The 16,973-nt window shown below is 42.3% G+C and overlaps 1 protein-coding gene across 4 annotated transcripts in view; it reads left to right on the top strand.

Moving 5' to 3' along the window:
* gtf2ird1 (GTF2I repeat domain containing 1) overlaps window positions 1-16,973 on the top strand; it is a 53,287-nt gene that overhangs the window by 9,429 nt on the left and 26,885 nt on the right. For 2 of the 4 annotated variants that reach the window (XM_045717293.1, XM_014197864.2), the window contains exons 2-17: window positions 1,279-1,411; window positions 2,372-2,513; window positions 2,845-3,021; window positions 3,284-3,467; window positions 4,118-4,449; window positions 4,780-4,875; window positions 6,447-6,530; window positions 6,916-7,099; window positions 7,942-7,967; window positions 8,399-8,525; window positions 8,864-8,907; window positions 9,326-9,406; window positions 10,101-10,217; window positions 12,355-12,402; window positions 16,192-16,269; window positions 16,556-16,739. In XM_045717293.1, coding sequence (XP_045573249.1) covers window positions 1,286-1,411; window positions 2,372-2,513; window positions 2,845-3,021; window positions 3,284-3,467; window positions 4,118-4,449; window positions 4,780-4,875; window positions 6,447-6,530; window positions 6,916-7,099; window positions 7,942-7,967; window positions 8,399-8,525; window positions 8,864-8,907; window positions 9,326-9,406; window positions 10,101-10,217; window positions 12,355-12,402; window positions 16,192-16,269; window positions 16,556-16,739 — 2,030 coding nt within the window. In that variant the 5' untranslated portion in view covers window positions 1,279-1,285. Of the gene's footprint in view, window positions 1-1,278; window positions 1,412-2,371; window positions 2,514-2,821; window positions 3,022-3,283; window positions 3,468-4,117; window positions 4,450-4,779; window positions 4,876-6,446; window positions 6,531-6,915; window positions 7,100-7,941; window positions 7,968-8,398; window positions 8,526-8,863; window positions 8,908-9,325; window positions 9,407-10,100; window positions 10,218-12,354; window positions 12,403-16,191; window positions 16,270-16,555; window positions 16,740-16,973 lie in introns of those variants that run through there. The other 2 variants (XM_045717292.1, XM_014197865.2) reach the window with 2 other exon arrangements.

The following is a 16,973-nucleotide window of genomic DNA, read 5'->3' as shown; positions in this document are numbered from 1 at the left end:
CGTGCCTCTTTTGCCTTAAAGATAACGAGTGAAAGAGACCATCAATTTCGGTGGCGTAATCGTTTGAGGGGGTTCATGTTTGCTGTGGGCTCAGGGGATGCCGATTTCAGACAGGCATATCGGTGCAGCTGAGGCTGTCTCTCTCTCTATGTCCTCCCCCAGTGTTGAGTCTGTGGTTTGGGGCTGCCCGGAGGCTAGGATAATGGCTCCCAGTGTCTGAAGAGATTAAAGGCCAGAGCTGCATTGTTCAAATGCCTCGAGATTAGTTTCCAAGGAGACGGATTGCAGTTGCCATGAGAACGCAGGGCCTGGAATTAGGATTGCGATTTTATTATTTTTATGCCCCAATCTTTCCCGCCCTCTTTTATTTACCCTATCTTTCCTTGTCTTTGTCTTGACACAGAGTGTGTAGTGGCCAGCTGACATGTTTGTGATGAAAATGTTAGGTTACTCCCCTGCAAATAGGCTAATTACGAGTTCGCTCCTACTCGGCCATCCATTTCCAAATGACATTGAAATTAGGCCCAATGGGGGGGCGAACATAATTTCTTTGCCTAGAGTACCGTCTAAGGAGAGCAAGTTAAGGATGAAGGGATTCAAATAAATAATCTGAGCTAGCTTTAATTGACTGACAAAGGCTTATCGTAATTAGGTACTTTCACGTGTGTGACGGATTTAGGCATTAGCATAACATGCAGGGTATTACCGTCACTTTTAAAGCCTCTTAATGAGAAGAAACCTCCCCCCTCCAACCCAATGACAACCCTTCCCCCCTCCAACTGCCATGTTTCATCACAATTCAAAATGCAGCCTGACCATGTTGTCAGAATCAAACAAAATGGGTTACTTGTTGTTTTATTGTAGCAATGAATGGCAGAGTGACACCTTATTCCCTCCAGATCAATGTCATGTGCATTTGGTTACTGCTCAGTCATTTCTAGGCTTTAGTTATCTTAAATGGCAGGACATGCCTTTGTCTATCAAGCATAACCAATTTACTTTGACCACGTATACACATCCTCCTTGTTGTCATACTCAGACCAAGCTCCAGGGTGAAGTTTCCCCTCCCCAATCTTTACCTTATCCATCAGTGGGGAAAATGCAAAACGGACCCAAGATCAATGTCAGGGGCAACTTCACCCTACTCCCAGAAGTGACTGGTGGAATGCAGATGAGACACCATACACATTTATTGAATTTACATAGACACACACAAATGACCATTTCAGTTCATCTTCTTGATTACTCAACTTTGCTCTCTGTTTTGTGTCCCGTAAGTGGAGGAATGGCGCAGATGAGGAAGTCGGGATGTGATGGGATAAGAACTAACTCCCGGGCTGAGCTGCGGGTCCCACAGGTGTCAGCCAGACAGGAGATCCTCACCAGCCTAGTGTCTGCGTTGGACTCAGTGGTACGACCAGTCACACACACACACACACACACACACATTATTAATCTGGCCATGGAAAACCATATGAAAGATTGATTAGTCAGTCTTATTTCGATGACTCTTTACAAAAACAAATTGACCTTAGAAAACATTGTGAAGTGAACCACTGAGGAAGCCGGAAGAAGAGTAATTTATTAGATGTGTTAGCTGACAACTTCACGAAAACGATTCGCATGCTTCAATGGGGCAGAAGTCTTTGTGTTGTTGTGAGTCTGAATGGCCAGATAGCTAGCAACAATGACAAGAAGCTGCAATGTGTGGAATCGTAGATGGCTAATTTCAGCTAGTTTTATCTTGTTCTTCAAAAACACATATTTTGACCAATAGGTAAAACTGGAGTTTTTACCCTTGTAGGATGACCAGAATTAGGGTGACTTAAATGAATGGAGGCCAGAGAAAAAAAGTGGTCAAAAATCTGGAAAATTGCATTGCGTCAGCTAGGCTGGATTCTGTGCCAGTATTAAGGCTACTGGCTACCTGACAGGCTGACTTTCCTGTTGAACTTGTCATCTTTCTTCTCGAATCCGCAGGACATAAAACAAGCGTATCTCTGAAATGTCAACAGAGCGCTGAGTGTGTACCGGGCTTTTTATTTTCACAGCCTTTTCCAATTAATTCAGCTTGTATCATGCTAATTTAGCTTTTTTCGACTCGCACATTTATTTATGTTTTCAATAAACATTGGAGACTAAATATAATTTACATGTTGTCAACAATCTAAGCCAGACCAGTCTGTTTTGCCCCATAGTTGCGCACTCAACGGTTTTGTTGCTAAACAACCAACCGCTGTATAGGATGATAGGCTAAATGTTTAATGGATAAATGTACCCTGAGCTTCACAGTAGCCATAGCAAATCTTTGTCTTTATTCACTGACCATTAGGTGGATTACCTATGACCTTGTCTTTAACCTGTGTTCCAGTGCACAGCCATGTCAAAGCTCAACGCCGAGGTGGCTTGCGTCACCGTGCACGAGGACAGCGTGATCACCGTGGGAACAGAGAAGGGAAGAGTCTTCCTCAACTCGCGGCGGGAAATACAAACAGACTTCCACAAGTTTTGCAGTGAGTGCTTCCCTGTGTAGTGGGCAAAAAAAGCTGAATCAGGTTAACGATTAGGTTAGATTTTTCACTTGGATCAAAAATGCAACTACATTTTGCTCACAGATTCTGCTGTTGTCTTGGAGCTGAACAGTTTTTATCTGAGTCTATTAAGGTTTGGAATTAAATAAGACTATCTTTAGTTTTACATTTGAGTCAGTTGGCAGATGCTCTTACCCATAGCGTTACTTCTTCTAAAGCAAGTGAGAACCAGAATAGACCTTCCTTGAGTGAAACTTACAGGGTGAAAAGTAGAAATATAATCCCTTCAGTTTCTCATGCTTGACTCTTTCAGAGATGCCCTGTCTACAAGGGCTGACCACAGTGAATGCCCATGTCAATGTCCAGGAAAATGAATCATGCAAGCTTGGCAAAGAGGGCGGGCACGGCAAACAGAGGGCCTCAACAGATGCCCACTCTAACATCTTTGTCTTGAGGAAAATGGTGGAAGAAGTATTCAGTGTGCTTTACAGTAAGGGCTTCAAAATACAGCACCGAACAAATAAAATTTGTATAGGTCTGCGCCTTTTGAATTCTTTATAATTTCTCGTTTAACATTCTAATTTCAACCTTCTCATAACTGAAATCAAATTTCAGATATGATTCAATATAGATTTTTACAGTGTCTACGTGTCAAACAATCATTTGACATGTCCTTTTCTCATTTCTACCTTCTCACATCTGAAAGCAAGTCATTAGTCATTTGATGCTGTATGTATGTGATGATTTTCCAGGCGAGGCCGTTGGGAAGAGTAGCCTGGTCCCTGTGCCTTATGAGTGGATCCTGAAGGACCCCAGCTCTGTGGTGGCCCACGGCCTGCCTGAGGGGATCGCCCTGAGGAAACCTGCCGAGTACGACACCAAGACCTTAATGAAGATCCTTGAGCAGAGCAACCGCATCCACTTCACTGTCAAAAGGTGACCTGACTCCATACAGTACACCATAACGTACATACAATTGAAGTCGGAAGTTTACGTACACTTAGGTTGGAGTCATTAAAACTAGTTTTTCAACCAATCCACACATTTCTTGTTAACAAACTATAGTTTTGGCAAGTCGGTTAGGACATCTACTTTGTGCATGACACAAGTCATTTTTCCAACAATTGTTTACAGACAGATTGTTTCACTTATCATACACTGTATCACAATTCCAGTGGGTCAGAAACTTACATACACTAACTGACCCTAAAACAGGGAATTTTTACTAGGATTAAATGTCAGGAATTGTGAAAAACGGAGTTTAAATGTATTTGGCTAAGGTGTATGTAAACTTCCAACTTCAACTGTATAATCCCTTACGTGACTTGTTCCTGTGCATAAATGGCAGAAATGTAGCAGCATAATTAGGATTGATACAGGGCTGGTCTTGTTGTTGACTTCATGGTTAGGCGATAGGAGGAGACCTGATTCTAGATTACTTTTGAACAACAGAAAGTAACTGGACGATTTCTTCAATAGCCAAGAATAAGGCACATTGTGACAAGTTGCTATTTGTGTGTCATAATTAGGTTTCACATGGACACACAGCTTTATCTTCTCCTGTTTCCTTCTTCATCTGTTTATAGAACAACAGCAGAGCCCTCGCGGGAGGCTAAGTCAAGCGCCAGCGACGTCAGAAACCACAACTCCTCCTCGGGCGCCACCAAGAGCCTAGCTAACCATGGCCCGGCCTCCAAGCCTGCCGCCACCACCCAGGAAGTGTCCAACGCTTCAGTCTCAGCCAGCAACTCCATGCTCTCCAGCTTCCTGTATGGCATGCCCATGTCCTCCCAGCCACACCCCGATGGCAAGCTGGACCTCAAGCCCACATCCCTCTTCAACCTGGGTAAAGACCGCCTGGGGGCCTGGGCGGTGGGGGCGGAGAAAGGGACGGCCGTCAAGGACAGTTCCGACAATGGTAAGAGATATGTGACTCCACAGGAACAAGCTGCTACTGTGGTAGCAGTTGAAGGATATCCAGGTTACTTCTGAAAAGTCCCTCACCTTTTTGAGTCACTTGTTTATGCATTAATTATTGTCTGTGATTTTATTCATTTGGCAGGAGAGTGATTACTATTCTCCCTGTCATTTTTGTGAGTGGTTGTACTACTGGCTGTCATTTCACATAACTTATTTGATAGAGAATCAGTTTTGATATTGGGATTTTGATTTTTCAAGATTTATTTGACTCTGAAAGCATCAGTATGATGTTTATCAATGTTTAATTTCTGCCATTTTGTCTGTTCAGGTGAGTGGATAGGACTCCAAGGGGAGTTGGGCCAGAGTCCTCCCAGCATCCACGTCTCCAAGCGCCTCCTGTTTTCCATAGTTCATGAGAAGTCAGGTAGGCTTGAACTGGAACTGGACACAGATAGACATACACCTGTAGGCCACAAACTCATAACCTTTTCACACTATCGTTTTGACCCAAACCATCTATGCCGGGTCAGATATTTTCCATTCACATTGTTCATGGTTCCAGCAACTATGATGGTTGTGTAACCGGTACAGCTTGGCTTGGCTCAGTTTGGCTCAGCTCATTAATGTGGAACAGGGTTCAGTCTTTAGGCAGCTCACCTCACCCCCCTGCCAGACAATGCATATACTCTAGTTCTGGGTACAGACTCAGTCTAAGAGAATGACTTGTCAGCTCACTTATTGCAAATTTTTTCCTCTGAATCCCACAATGCAGTTCATTAAAGGGGAGGGGTATGTCAACAATCATATCAATCAAGCAATGGATTTTACCCCACGTTATAGACTCCTCTCCTTTGTAAAGCCACAATTCTAATGCTGCATTCCCATATGCTTCAGAGCAGAGCAAATAATGCAATACTGTCATGTTGTTTTACATGATGGAGAAATTACTACTATTTCATTTTTGTAGTAACCAAAAAAGTGTGAAACAAATCAAAATATATTTTATATTTGAGATTCTTCAAATAGCCACCCTTTGCCTTGATGACAGCTTTGTACACTGTTGGCATTCTCTCAACCAGCTTCACCTGGAATGCTGGAACAGTCTAGAAGGAGTTCCCACATATGCTGAGCACTTGTTGGCTGCTTTTCCTTCATTCTGCGGTCCCACTCATCCCAAACCATCTCAATTTGGTTGAGGTCGGGGGATTGTGGAGGCCAGGTTATCTGATGCAGCACTCCATCACTCTCCTTCTTGGTAAAATAGCCCTAGCACAGCCGGAAGGTGTGTTGGGTCATTGTCCTTTTGAAAAACAAATGATAGTCCCACTCAGCCCAAACAAGATGGGATGGCGTATCGCTGCAGAATGCTGTGGTAGCCATGCTGGTTAAGTGTGCCTTGAATTCGAAATAAATCAGACAGTGTCACCAGCAAATCACCCCCAAACCATAACACCTCCTCCTCCATGCTTTACGGTGGGAAATACACATGCGGAGATCATCCGTTCACCCACACCGCGTCTCACAATGACACAGCGGTTGGAACCAAAAATCTCCAATTTGTACTCCAGACCAAAGGACGACAGTACATATCACCTTGTCCTATAGAGATTTACACGGGTATCATTAACTTGGAAATATGCAAATATTGAATTCCAATTCAATTCCAAAGAATACATTTTTTACAATTCAAATTTAATTCCAATACAAAAAGTATAATTCCAATTAAATTCTATAACTTTAAGATTGTTGAAATTCGAATGGAATTCAACATAAATCCTCCACTTCATGAGTGAATTAAATAATTGAATTGTAAATAAAAATTGGAATTGACCCCAACCCTGATGCCCACCACATAAGCTCTATTTTGAGCCAGAAAAAAACCTGTTAGTATACATGTGGAAAGTAGACATACAGATGGAAGAACTTACTTTTTTTTTTCTCCCATTTTTTTACCCACATTTTTATGTTTACGTTATTCTCTTTTGCGCTCAACAGAAAAATGGGACTCGTTCATTCGAGAGACTGAGGACATAAACACACTGAGAGAATGTGTGCAGATCCTGTTCAACAGTCGCTATGGTGAGATGGTCAACCACTCTTTCTCAGCATGGTTTCCTATTGTAGGGCATTAGCTGATAAAAACATTTAGGGTTTTAAAACTTTCCTGTTTCCCAGACCCATATTAAGGTTAGTCCTAGTCCAAAAAGCACGTCTAATGGAGATTCTCTGGGAAAATGTCCCTTATACAATTGGTCATTTTCTCAACACTTTTATTCATGTAATTTCTTTACTATAGAATGATTGTCTTTAGTCCGTTTTCAGCTGTCATGACTGCTTATTAATCTATCCACACCCACCCATCCATCCATTAATTGATCCATTCATTACATACTAATTAAAACAGTATTGTAGGGTCTCATGATTGATGTCCGTCAATGATTTCTGACAACCCCTGTATTTTTAGCGGAGGCCCTGGGCTTGGACCACATGGTTCCAGTGCCGTACCGGAAGATAGCCTGTGACCCAGAGGCCGTGGAGATCATCGGCATCCCAGACAACATCCCCTTCAAGAGGCCCTGCACCTACGGAGTGCCCAAACTCAAACGCATCCTGGAGGAGCGCCATGGGGTCCGCTTTGTAGTCAAAAGGTAAAGACGATCTGAGATCCGTCTGAGATTATACTGGGAAAGTCTCTCATTCTTTCCTCCAGAAATAAGAGATTACACTGTAGTGTATAGGGGACCCATATCAGGGCTGCATAACACATCATACCAGGGTTTCGTGATAAGGCACTAAATGAAAAAACGGAGTAAAACAGGGAAGAACTACTACTACTGCAGCTGTCCAGTAAGAAACATGCCCTAATTAAAACAACCCTGTTTGAGGAGAACCACTGTTTTATGAGCTACAGAGCTAGCACAGCATCTGTCATTTATCTAAAATGTCCTATTTGGAAAACTGATTCAACGAAGGGAAAGTGTCAACCCTGGCCATCTGTTGGTTAAATTCCCTGCCCTTCAATAGACAATGCCCCGCTTACTGGTAACCACCGCATGAACCACACAGTATGGTGCCCCCTGCTCTCTGGCATATTGAGCCAACGTCTCGCTGTTGTTGAACCCATGTGATGAAATACATTTAGATTGGGGCGACAGGCTTAGTTTGGGTCAACACCGCCATCAGCGCATGGCTCATACATAAGGCGACATGGTCATTAATGTTAATATAATTCCAGCAGACTGAAGATTCGATTTTTATCTAAGAGTCATACACTCCTGGTGTTGTTGTTGATATGCGTTGTTATTATTGTTGTTTATTCAAGATGGCCCAGACATGAACCCTGCAGACCATGTAGAGATGTCTGTTTGATCTTGTTCCCCTGTTGACATGTTCACCAACTGTTTACTACAGGGGCCCTTTCTACTTGACTGTGACCAATGTCAATAATCACATTGATTAACAATAACGACCATCTCTGTTCTCATTCCAGAATGTTTGATGAAAGGATTTTCACGGGTAAGACTTCAGCAATTCGGCACGAGGGGGTGTGGTATATGGCCAATATACCACAGCTAAGGGCTATTCTTATGCACGACACAGTGCAGAGTGCCTGGATACAGCCGTTAGCTTTGGTATATTGGCCATATACCACAAACCCCATAGGTGCCTTATCGTTATTATAAACTGGTTATCAACATAATTAGAACAGTAAAAAGTTATTTTTGGTCATACCTGTGGTATACGGTCTGGTATACCACGGCTTTCAGCCAATAAGCATTCAGGGCTCGAACCACCCAGATTATAATGAGCCATTAGCATGCCATTTAACAATGCCATGTCCTTGTTTTTCTTTTGATATCATGTATGTTTAGTTGTAATAGCTTGCTGTGCATCATGGATAATCTGATTGATTGATCTGATTGATTCTGTTATGTTGTGTCACAAAGCTGCTGGTAAGGTGGCCAAGGAAGAGGGCAAGCATGACATAGGCTCCACCTCCGAGGACGGTTTCCCTGACAACCTCCGGGTCCCGTTGGCTGCACTGGAGCTGGTCACCAATCCTCACAGCAGCAGGTATATATGCAACGGCTACGCCTCAGTCAGTAATGTAGAGGGTGTAGTGACACAAGATGTTATTTGAAATCATCAGAGATTGTTCCGCACCTGTCTTACCCAATCTGCATCCAGAGATATAAAAGACAATTAGATCAGAAGACAATACAAACAACCCTTTCAACCCATTTTGATATATTGCTAGATCCTTTCAGTAAATGCTACGTGTCCATCACTTGTAATGGAAGGCCATAGCCTGATGTACCACAATAAGTGACACACCACGATTTATCTATGCCAGTTCATTTCAATGTCATAATTCGAATTTGTGCATTCAAAGGATTTCTTTTTCTTTTTAGATCTACAAGCTCTTGTGTGAGTCCATTGGCTGACTTCGGAGCAGGTAAGTGACAAGGCAATGCTATGGCCTACTATAGTAATACTGTAATGCGAACCCAAGACATGAACTCTGAAGTTGGCACTCCTTTTTATGGTAGTCTAACATCAAGAAATACGTTCCACGTTCCATATCCACTCTGTAACCCCTTGGGAATTGCAAATGAAAAACTTAAACCGTCTGAAACTGAACCGATCTTCCTCCCAGAATGTGTGACATTGGATTTTATAGATGCATTTCAAATGTCACTTTCTGGGAGGAAGATCTGGTTATGTCCCAAATGACACCCTATTCCCTATATAGTACACTACCTTTGACCAGAGCGCAATGGGCCCTGATCAAAAGTAATGCACTATATAGCGAATAGAGTTCCATATGAGATGCTGCCTTGCCATATTAACTGTTTTTACTCTTACTCCTTTAGGGCCTTCGGGAGATTGTATTCCCTTGAAAAAGATTAAAACGGAGCCTCCAGATGGGGAAATCATCCAGGTGACTGTACCAGGTAAGTGGTGCACCTCTGTTATTATATTACATTTGAAATGGCTTTAGCTGTTAAACCAGATAAAATCTGGGGAGTCGTGAATCTTGGAAATATTTAAATGTGTTTTGAGAGGCAGTAGATGCGACATGCTAGCAGGAATCCAACACCACTGGATTTGACTGTGTGTGTGTGTGTGTGTGTGTGTGTGTGTGTGTGTGTGTGTGTGTGTGTGTGTGTGTGTGTGTGTGTGTGTGTGTGTGTGTGTGTGTGTGTGTGTGTGTGTGTGTGTGTGTGTGTGTGTGTGTGTGTGTGTGTGTGTGTGTGTGTGTGTGCGTGCGTGCATGCACCTGCTGTGATCCTGACACATTATTTCCTCTTTACAATGACCTAATAGTTCCCCTTGTATTGTGAGGCTGTTCCCCTCTCCCCTTACCTGCTATGTACCTAAGGTCTACTCTGTAGCCTGCCTGACCCTATACACTCACCACTCCCCGAATTTGTCTCTACAGTTGCTTTCTGTTACCCTGCCCCTGTGCCCAGTACTCTAGCATTTTACCATAACCCAGTCTTAAACATGTTTGGCAAGAGCACAAATAGATCTGGGACCAGGCTGGTACTTTCTCTCCTCCTTCACGTGACTCTGTCTTGATACCTAGTAGCCTAACAACGTGCTGTCTGTCCCTAAGATACCCAGTACTCAGTTCTCCTCCCCCAGATGCCAGTGTTTCAGTGGAGGAGCCGAATGAGTCTCATGCTGACCCGGCTGTAGCAGTGGTGGTGGTGGCCACCCCAGCCCAGGCTGCTTCTTGCCGCTCCCTGGAGACCCACGCAGGTAACTGCAGCCTCACCTTCCGTCCCAGTCCTCTCCACCTCACGGTTGCATCAGGACAGCCCAGGCCTGGCGCCACCCTGGGTCCACCACCGCCAACAAGCTCTCTCCCTCTGTTAGGGAGCTAGGTTACCAGTACACGTATGAAACCACTTTTCACAGATACTCCCCTCTCCCTGTCTCCTTGCCCCCCTTTCACACTTCGTACTCCACCCAGTCACTAGTACCCAGTATCACCCCTTACGTCCCACCTCCCACCCACAGAGTCTCTGCCAAACCTGTAGCACACTAAGTAAGTAGTAGGCTGCCTGCTCTGGACACTTTCCATCAGTTTGATTTATAATTTTTAATCCTATTTTTGATGGTATATATTAATTGGCTTTCATCATTGGATGTGTCATTTTTGTGTCATTAGAATCTGATGGATTGTGCATATTTGAGCTGGTGTCCATAAGCAATACCTCAGATTAAACACAGATTTCACAGTCAAGCCTGTTTTCCCACAAAACATACTTAAAGAAAGATTGGTCACCAATGAATCTGTTTACTGGGATTGGAACATATGACACCATTTTCCAAGACATCTAGAGCAGTTTCAGTTTTCTAGTCTAAAGGTTATTTGTAAGAACACTGCAATAGCAACCCTCAATGTATTTTTTTTTTAAATTGGAGCGTTTACCAAACCTGGGTTTATTTTGTCCAGTTTGTGAGTATGTTTTAAATTTGGACTCTCTGTCTCAGGTTTGGTTGTATAGTATATTCACCATACACACCTTCTCGTCTCAACCCCAGCCCTTGCAGCCCAACCCTGTATAGAATTAGCCTGTTTCTCATGCTCCCTATCTCTACCAGTCCTGTGATTTGTCTAGAGTCCCTTTAAGACACCTGAACACCCAGTTTAGTAGTCTGAGATAATTATGTCCCTTACCGTAGTCACCCTTCCCCAAGCCCTTATTGTAGTTTAGTAGCACGAGGTAACTAAGAACACTTGAGTACACTACATGTGATAATAATAATAATATATGCCTTTTTTCCAAAGCAACTTAGAGTCACGCATGCATACATTTTACGTATGGGTGGTCATGGGAATCGAACCCACTACCCTGGCGTTACAAGCGCCATGCTCTACCACCAACTGAGCTACAAAGGACCACTCTCTTTCTTAACCTCAATTCTAAGTTGTGCTATAGCTGTAGAAATATACTAGCATGAGTGCCAGTCTGTTTGTGCTATCATGTCAACTCCGTGTCACTCATTGTCAAAAACAAACAGATCTGGGACCAGGCTAGAGTTAAAACCCAGTTATTCAATATTTTAAGATTTGTTGAGAAGAGGAAAGAAAAAGAATGGTACTCAAGTGTCCACATTAACCTCTAGTCTAGATCCTTAGACATTTTGTTTGTTTTATTTTGGTTGCTTTCATGTTTTGTTAAAGTTTTCTTTTCCATCAATGATCATGAAGGAAGCAGTCGCGGGTAAGTGCAGAAAATAGACACTAGATTTCAGTGTTTAGTTAAATATCATGCAATTTTTTCTGCAGTATTTTGAAAGATGTATAAATTATCTTTGAGCTATTATCAATGGAGAGACACAATGAATGTGCACAATTGTCATGCTAGACAGAGATACAGATAACGTCCTATCACCATGGCACATGTAAAGTCATACTTTGGCTGTTGGTATTACTCTTTTTTTTTTACTCAAATAAGCTACCATATGACCTCAGAGACATGAACAGCTTGGAAATAGTGGTCATTCAGAAAAACTGAAATGTTTCGGAACTTTGAAATTCACTTAAAGCCATTGAGAAAATATTGATTGCGTATTTACATGTGTTTTCTAATATTTAGCCAGATACTGTAGATATGTTTTAGCACATAAGCAACATTTACGTTTGTCTGTAGCCTAAAGAAGTGTGCTGTTTTTGCATTTAATACATGTCCTCCTGGTTTGATATTGCTGGTTTGGTTGATCGGTCAGTCCGTAATTCTTTGAGGTTCTACTGTGGTTTGGGCTTTGTCTCATTCAAAACAGTATTTCTTGGCTCGACATAGAGTAGCCTGAACCGAGAGTAGTTATGTGAAACCTTTGAAACTTGTCAACCCTACTCATCTCTTTGCCCTCTTCCTTTAAACTGAAGCACTGTCACCTAAACCAGCTTCGCAAGGCCTCAGAAGATCATCTGAAGGTACAGAAGGATTGGCAACCTCTCCCTAAGATCTATCTGTTGGATTCACTGTAGGCTTACAATAGACAAAGCCTAACCTCCATTTCAAATGATTGATTTTTAAAAGGTGTTATCTGTGATTGTTACATAAATTCTTGATTAATATAATTTATATACTGAACAAAGATATAAACACAACATGTAAAGTGTTGGTCCCATGTTTCATGAGCTGAAATTAGAGGTCGACCGATTAATCGGAATGGCTGACTAATTTGGGCCGATTTCAAGTTTTCATAACAATCGGTAATCGGCATTTTTGGACACCGATTGTGGCCGATTACATTACACTCCACGAGGAGACTGCGTGGCAGGCTGACTACCTGTTACGCAAGTGCAGCAAGAAGCCAAGGTAAGTTGCTAGCTAGCATTAAACTTATCTTATAAAAAATACATCAATCTTAACATAATCACTAGTTAACTACACATGGTTGATGATATTACTAGTTTATCTAGCTTGTCCTGCGTTACATATAATCGATACGGTGCCTGTTAATTTCTCATCGAATCACAGCCTACTTCGCCAAACGGGTGATGATTTAACAAGCGCATTCGCGAAAAAAGCACTGTCGTTGCACCAATGTGTACCTAACCATAAACATCAATGCCTTTCTTTAAAATCAATACACAACTATATCTTTTTAAACCTGCATATTTAGTTAATATTGCCTGCTAACATGAATTTCTTTTAACTAGGGAAATTGTGTCACTTCTCTTGCGTTCCGTGCAAGCAGAGTCAGGGTATATGCAGCAGTTTGGGCCGCCTGGCTTGTTGCAAACTGTGTGAAGACCATTTCTTCCTAACAAAGACCGTAATTAATTTGCCAGAATTGTACATAATTATGACATAACATTGAAGGTTGTGCAATGTAACAGCAATATTTAGACTAAGGGATGCCACCCGTTAGATAAAATACGGAACGGTTCCGTATTTCACTGAAAGAATAAACGGTTTGTTTTCGAAATGATAGTTTCCGGATTTGACCATATTAATGACCTAAGGCTCGTATTTCCTTGTGTTATTATGTTATAATTAAGTCTATGATTTGATAGAGCAGTCTGACTGAGCGGTGGTAGGCAGCAGCAGGCTCGTAAGCATTCATTCAAACAGCACTTTCGTGCATTTGCAAGCAGCTCTTCGCTGTGCTTCAAGCATTGAGCTGTTTATGACTTCCAGCCTATCAACTCCCGAGATTATGCTGGTGTAACCGATGTGAAATGACTAGCTAGTTAGCGGGGTGCGCACTAATAGTGTTTCGATCGGTGACGTCACTCGCTCTAAGACCTTGAAGTAGTTGTTCCCCTTGGGTCCCCCGCGGCTTTTGTGGAGCGATGGGTAACGATGCTTCGAGGGTGGCTGTTGTCGATGTGTCCCTGGTTCGAGCCCAGGTAGGGGCGAGGAGAGGGACGGAAGCTATACTGTTACACTGGCAATACTAAAGTGCCTATAAGAACATCCAATAGTCAAAGGTATATGAAATATAAATGGTATAGAGAGAAATAGTCCTATAATTCCTATAATAACTACATCCTAAAACTTCTTTCCTGGGAATATTGAAGACTCAGGTTAAAAGGAACCACCAGCTTTCATATCTTCTCATGTTCTGAGCAAGGAACTTAAACGTTAGCTTTTTTACATGGCACATATTGCACTTTTACTTTCTTCTCCAACACTTTGTTTTTGCATTATTTAAACCAAATTGAACATATTTCATTATTTATTTGAGACTAATTTGATTTTATTGATGTATTATATGAAGTTAAAATAAGTGTTCATTCAGTATTGTTGTAATTGTCATTATTACAAATATATATATTAAAATCAGCCGATTTGTCACGGTTGTCGTAGGAATGAGCAGACCAAAGTGCAGCGTGTGTGTCGTTCCACATTTTATTTATACTGTGAAACTATGCAATACATAAATAAACTTGAATGACAAAAAACAATAAACCGTGACGCAGAGGTGAAACAGACACTACTCAAAACTAATCTCCCACAAACCCAGGTGGAAAAAACCCTACTTAAGTATGATCTCCAATTAGAGACAACAAGCACCAGCTGCCTCTAATTGGAGGTCATCCCAAACAAACCCAACGTAGAAATACAAAACTAGAAACTGAACATAGAAATACAAAACATAGAAAAACACCCCCTGTCACGTCCTGACCTACTCTACCATAGAAAATAACATCTTACAATGGTCAGGACGTGACACGATTAATCGGTAGCGTGTTTTTTTGGTCCGCCAATAATCGGTATCAGTATTGGCGCTGAAAAATCATAATCGGTCGACCTCTAGCTGAAATAAAAGATCCCAGAAATGTTCCATGCACACCAAAAGCTTATTTCTCTAAAATGTTGTGCACAAATTTGTTTACATCCCTGTTAGTGAGCATTTCTCCTTTGTAAAGATAATTAATCTACCTGACAGGTGTGGCATTACAAGAAGCTGATTAAACAGCATAATCCTTACACATGTGCACCTTGTGCTGGAGACAATAAAAGGCCACTCTAAAATGTGCAGTTTTGTCACGCAACACATTGCCACAGATATCTCAAGTTTTGAAGGAGTGTGCAATTGGCATGCTGACTGCAGGAATGTCCACCAGAGCTGTCGCCAGAGAATTGAATGTTCATTTTTCTACCATAAGCCGCCTCCAAACTTGTTTTAGAGAATTTGGCAGTACATCCAACCGACCTCATAACCGCAGACCAAGTGTAACCACGCCAAACCAGGATCTCCACATCCAGCTTTTTCACCTGCGGGATCATCTGAGACCAGCCACCCAGACAGTTGATGAAACTGGGTTTGCAATACTGAAGAATTTCTGCACAAACTGTCAGGAACCGTCTCAGGGAAGCTCATCTACGTGCTTGTCGTACTCACCAGGGTCTTAACCAACTTAATTGGGCAAATGCTCACATTCGATGGCCACTGGCACACTGGTAAAGTGTGCTCTTCACACTGAATCCTGGTTTCAACTATACCGGGCAGATGGCAGACAGCGTGTATGGTGTTGTGTGGGCGAGTTGTTTGCTGATGTCAACATTGTGAACGGAGTGCCCCATGGTGGCAGTGGGGGCAATTGCATTTTGTCAATGGCAATTTGAATGCACACATATACCGTGACGAGATCCTGAGGCCCATTGTTCCACTGCCATCACCTCATGTTTCAGCATGATAATGCACGGCCCCATGTCGCCAGGATCTGTACACAATTCCTGGAAGAAGAAAATGTCCCAGTTCTTCCATGGCCTGCATACTCACCATACATGTCATCCATTGAGCATGTTTGGGATGCTTTGTACCGACGTGTATGATAGCGTGTTCCACAGGCCACAATCAACAGCCTGAACAACTCTATGCGAAGGAAATGTGTCGCGCTGCATGAGGAAAATGGTGGTCATACCAAATACTGACTGGTTTTCTGATCCACGCCCCTGCTTAAAAAAAAGGTATCTGTGACCAATAGATTCATATCTGTATTCTCAGTCATGTGTAATCCATAGATTAGGGCCTAATGCATTTTTCAATTGACTGATTTCCTTAAATTAACTGTAGTAAATTGAAATTGTTGTGTTTATATTTTTGTTCAGAGTAAATGCCTCATTAGCTTAGTTCAACTGTTTTCACTTTCAGGACCCATTGTTGATTCAGACTGATTCAGACACATTCACTAATCGTGTTCTTTCTTTCAGCTCTGAATAAAACCCACTTAAAGATTTCTCTTCATTTTCATTTTTCCTGACAGGTAGTATCGCTGAGGACATAGGTGAAATGATCCTCCAGCTTCGGAGGCAAGTGGAAAGCATATTCAGCACTAAGTACGGTAAGTTACCCAATGCACTTACCTGCACGCTCAATGTTCAGACTGGCCAAGCAAGAGAAACTGACTCGAGCACTAAATCATAAATTACACAGACTTAATCAACCGTTTCTACACAGCCACATTATTTTCTAGCATTTTTAAGGTGTCACAGAGAAAGCAATGATTCTCCTAAAAATCTATTTGACCATCCTGGGAATAGTTAAGTACTGAGCAGCATAGTCTTTTGCATAAAATAATTCACCTGTATTCCTCTCTCCATTTTCCATCCCACCCTTTCTTTCTGTAGCCGAGGCGCTTGGACTACTTGAACCTGCGAAGGTGCCCTACTCCAAGTTTCAGATGTACCCAGAGGAGCTGTGTGTCACAGGGCTACCGGACGGTGTGGCTTTCCGCAGACCCAACTGTTTCGGAGCGGCCAAGCTGCGCAAGATCCTGGCCGTTGGCAGTCAGATTCAGTTTGTCATCAAAAGGTCAGAGATCATACATTGTCACATAGGGGAAAGAACCTCCGCAAGTCAATCAAGGAGTGCATCCCAATAATCTCTCGTTTCTCCGGAAGCTTGCACTTGTCCACGTCCCTTCATTGATTTGAAGGGAATGGACTGGTATATGGAAACCCTTAAGCCAATGCCTACACCAATCCAATGCTTTTAAATTTGTGGGGAGTAGTGAACGAGTGTACACTTCAGGAGGAAGGAGGGATC

The sequence above is a fragment of the Salmo salar genome, chromosome ssa04, assembly GCF_905237065.1.
Source record: "Salmo salar chromosome ssa04, Ssal_v3.1, whole genome shotgun sequence".
NCBI lineage: Eukaryota > Metazoa > Chordata > Actinopteri > Salmoniformes > Salmonidae > Salmo > Salmo salar.
The sequence above is the reverse complement of the archived record's forward strand: the minus strand, read 5'-3'. Positions and strand labels throughout refer to the sequence as shown.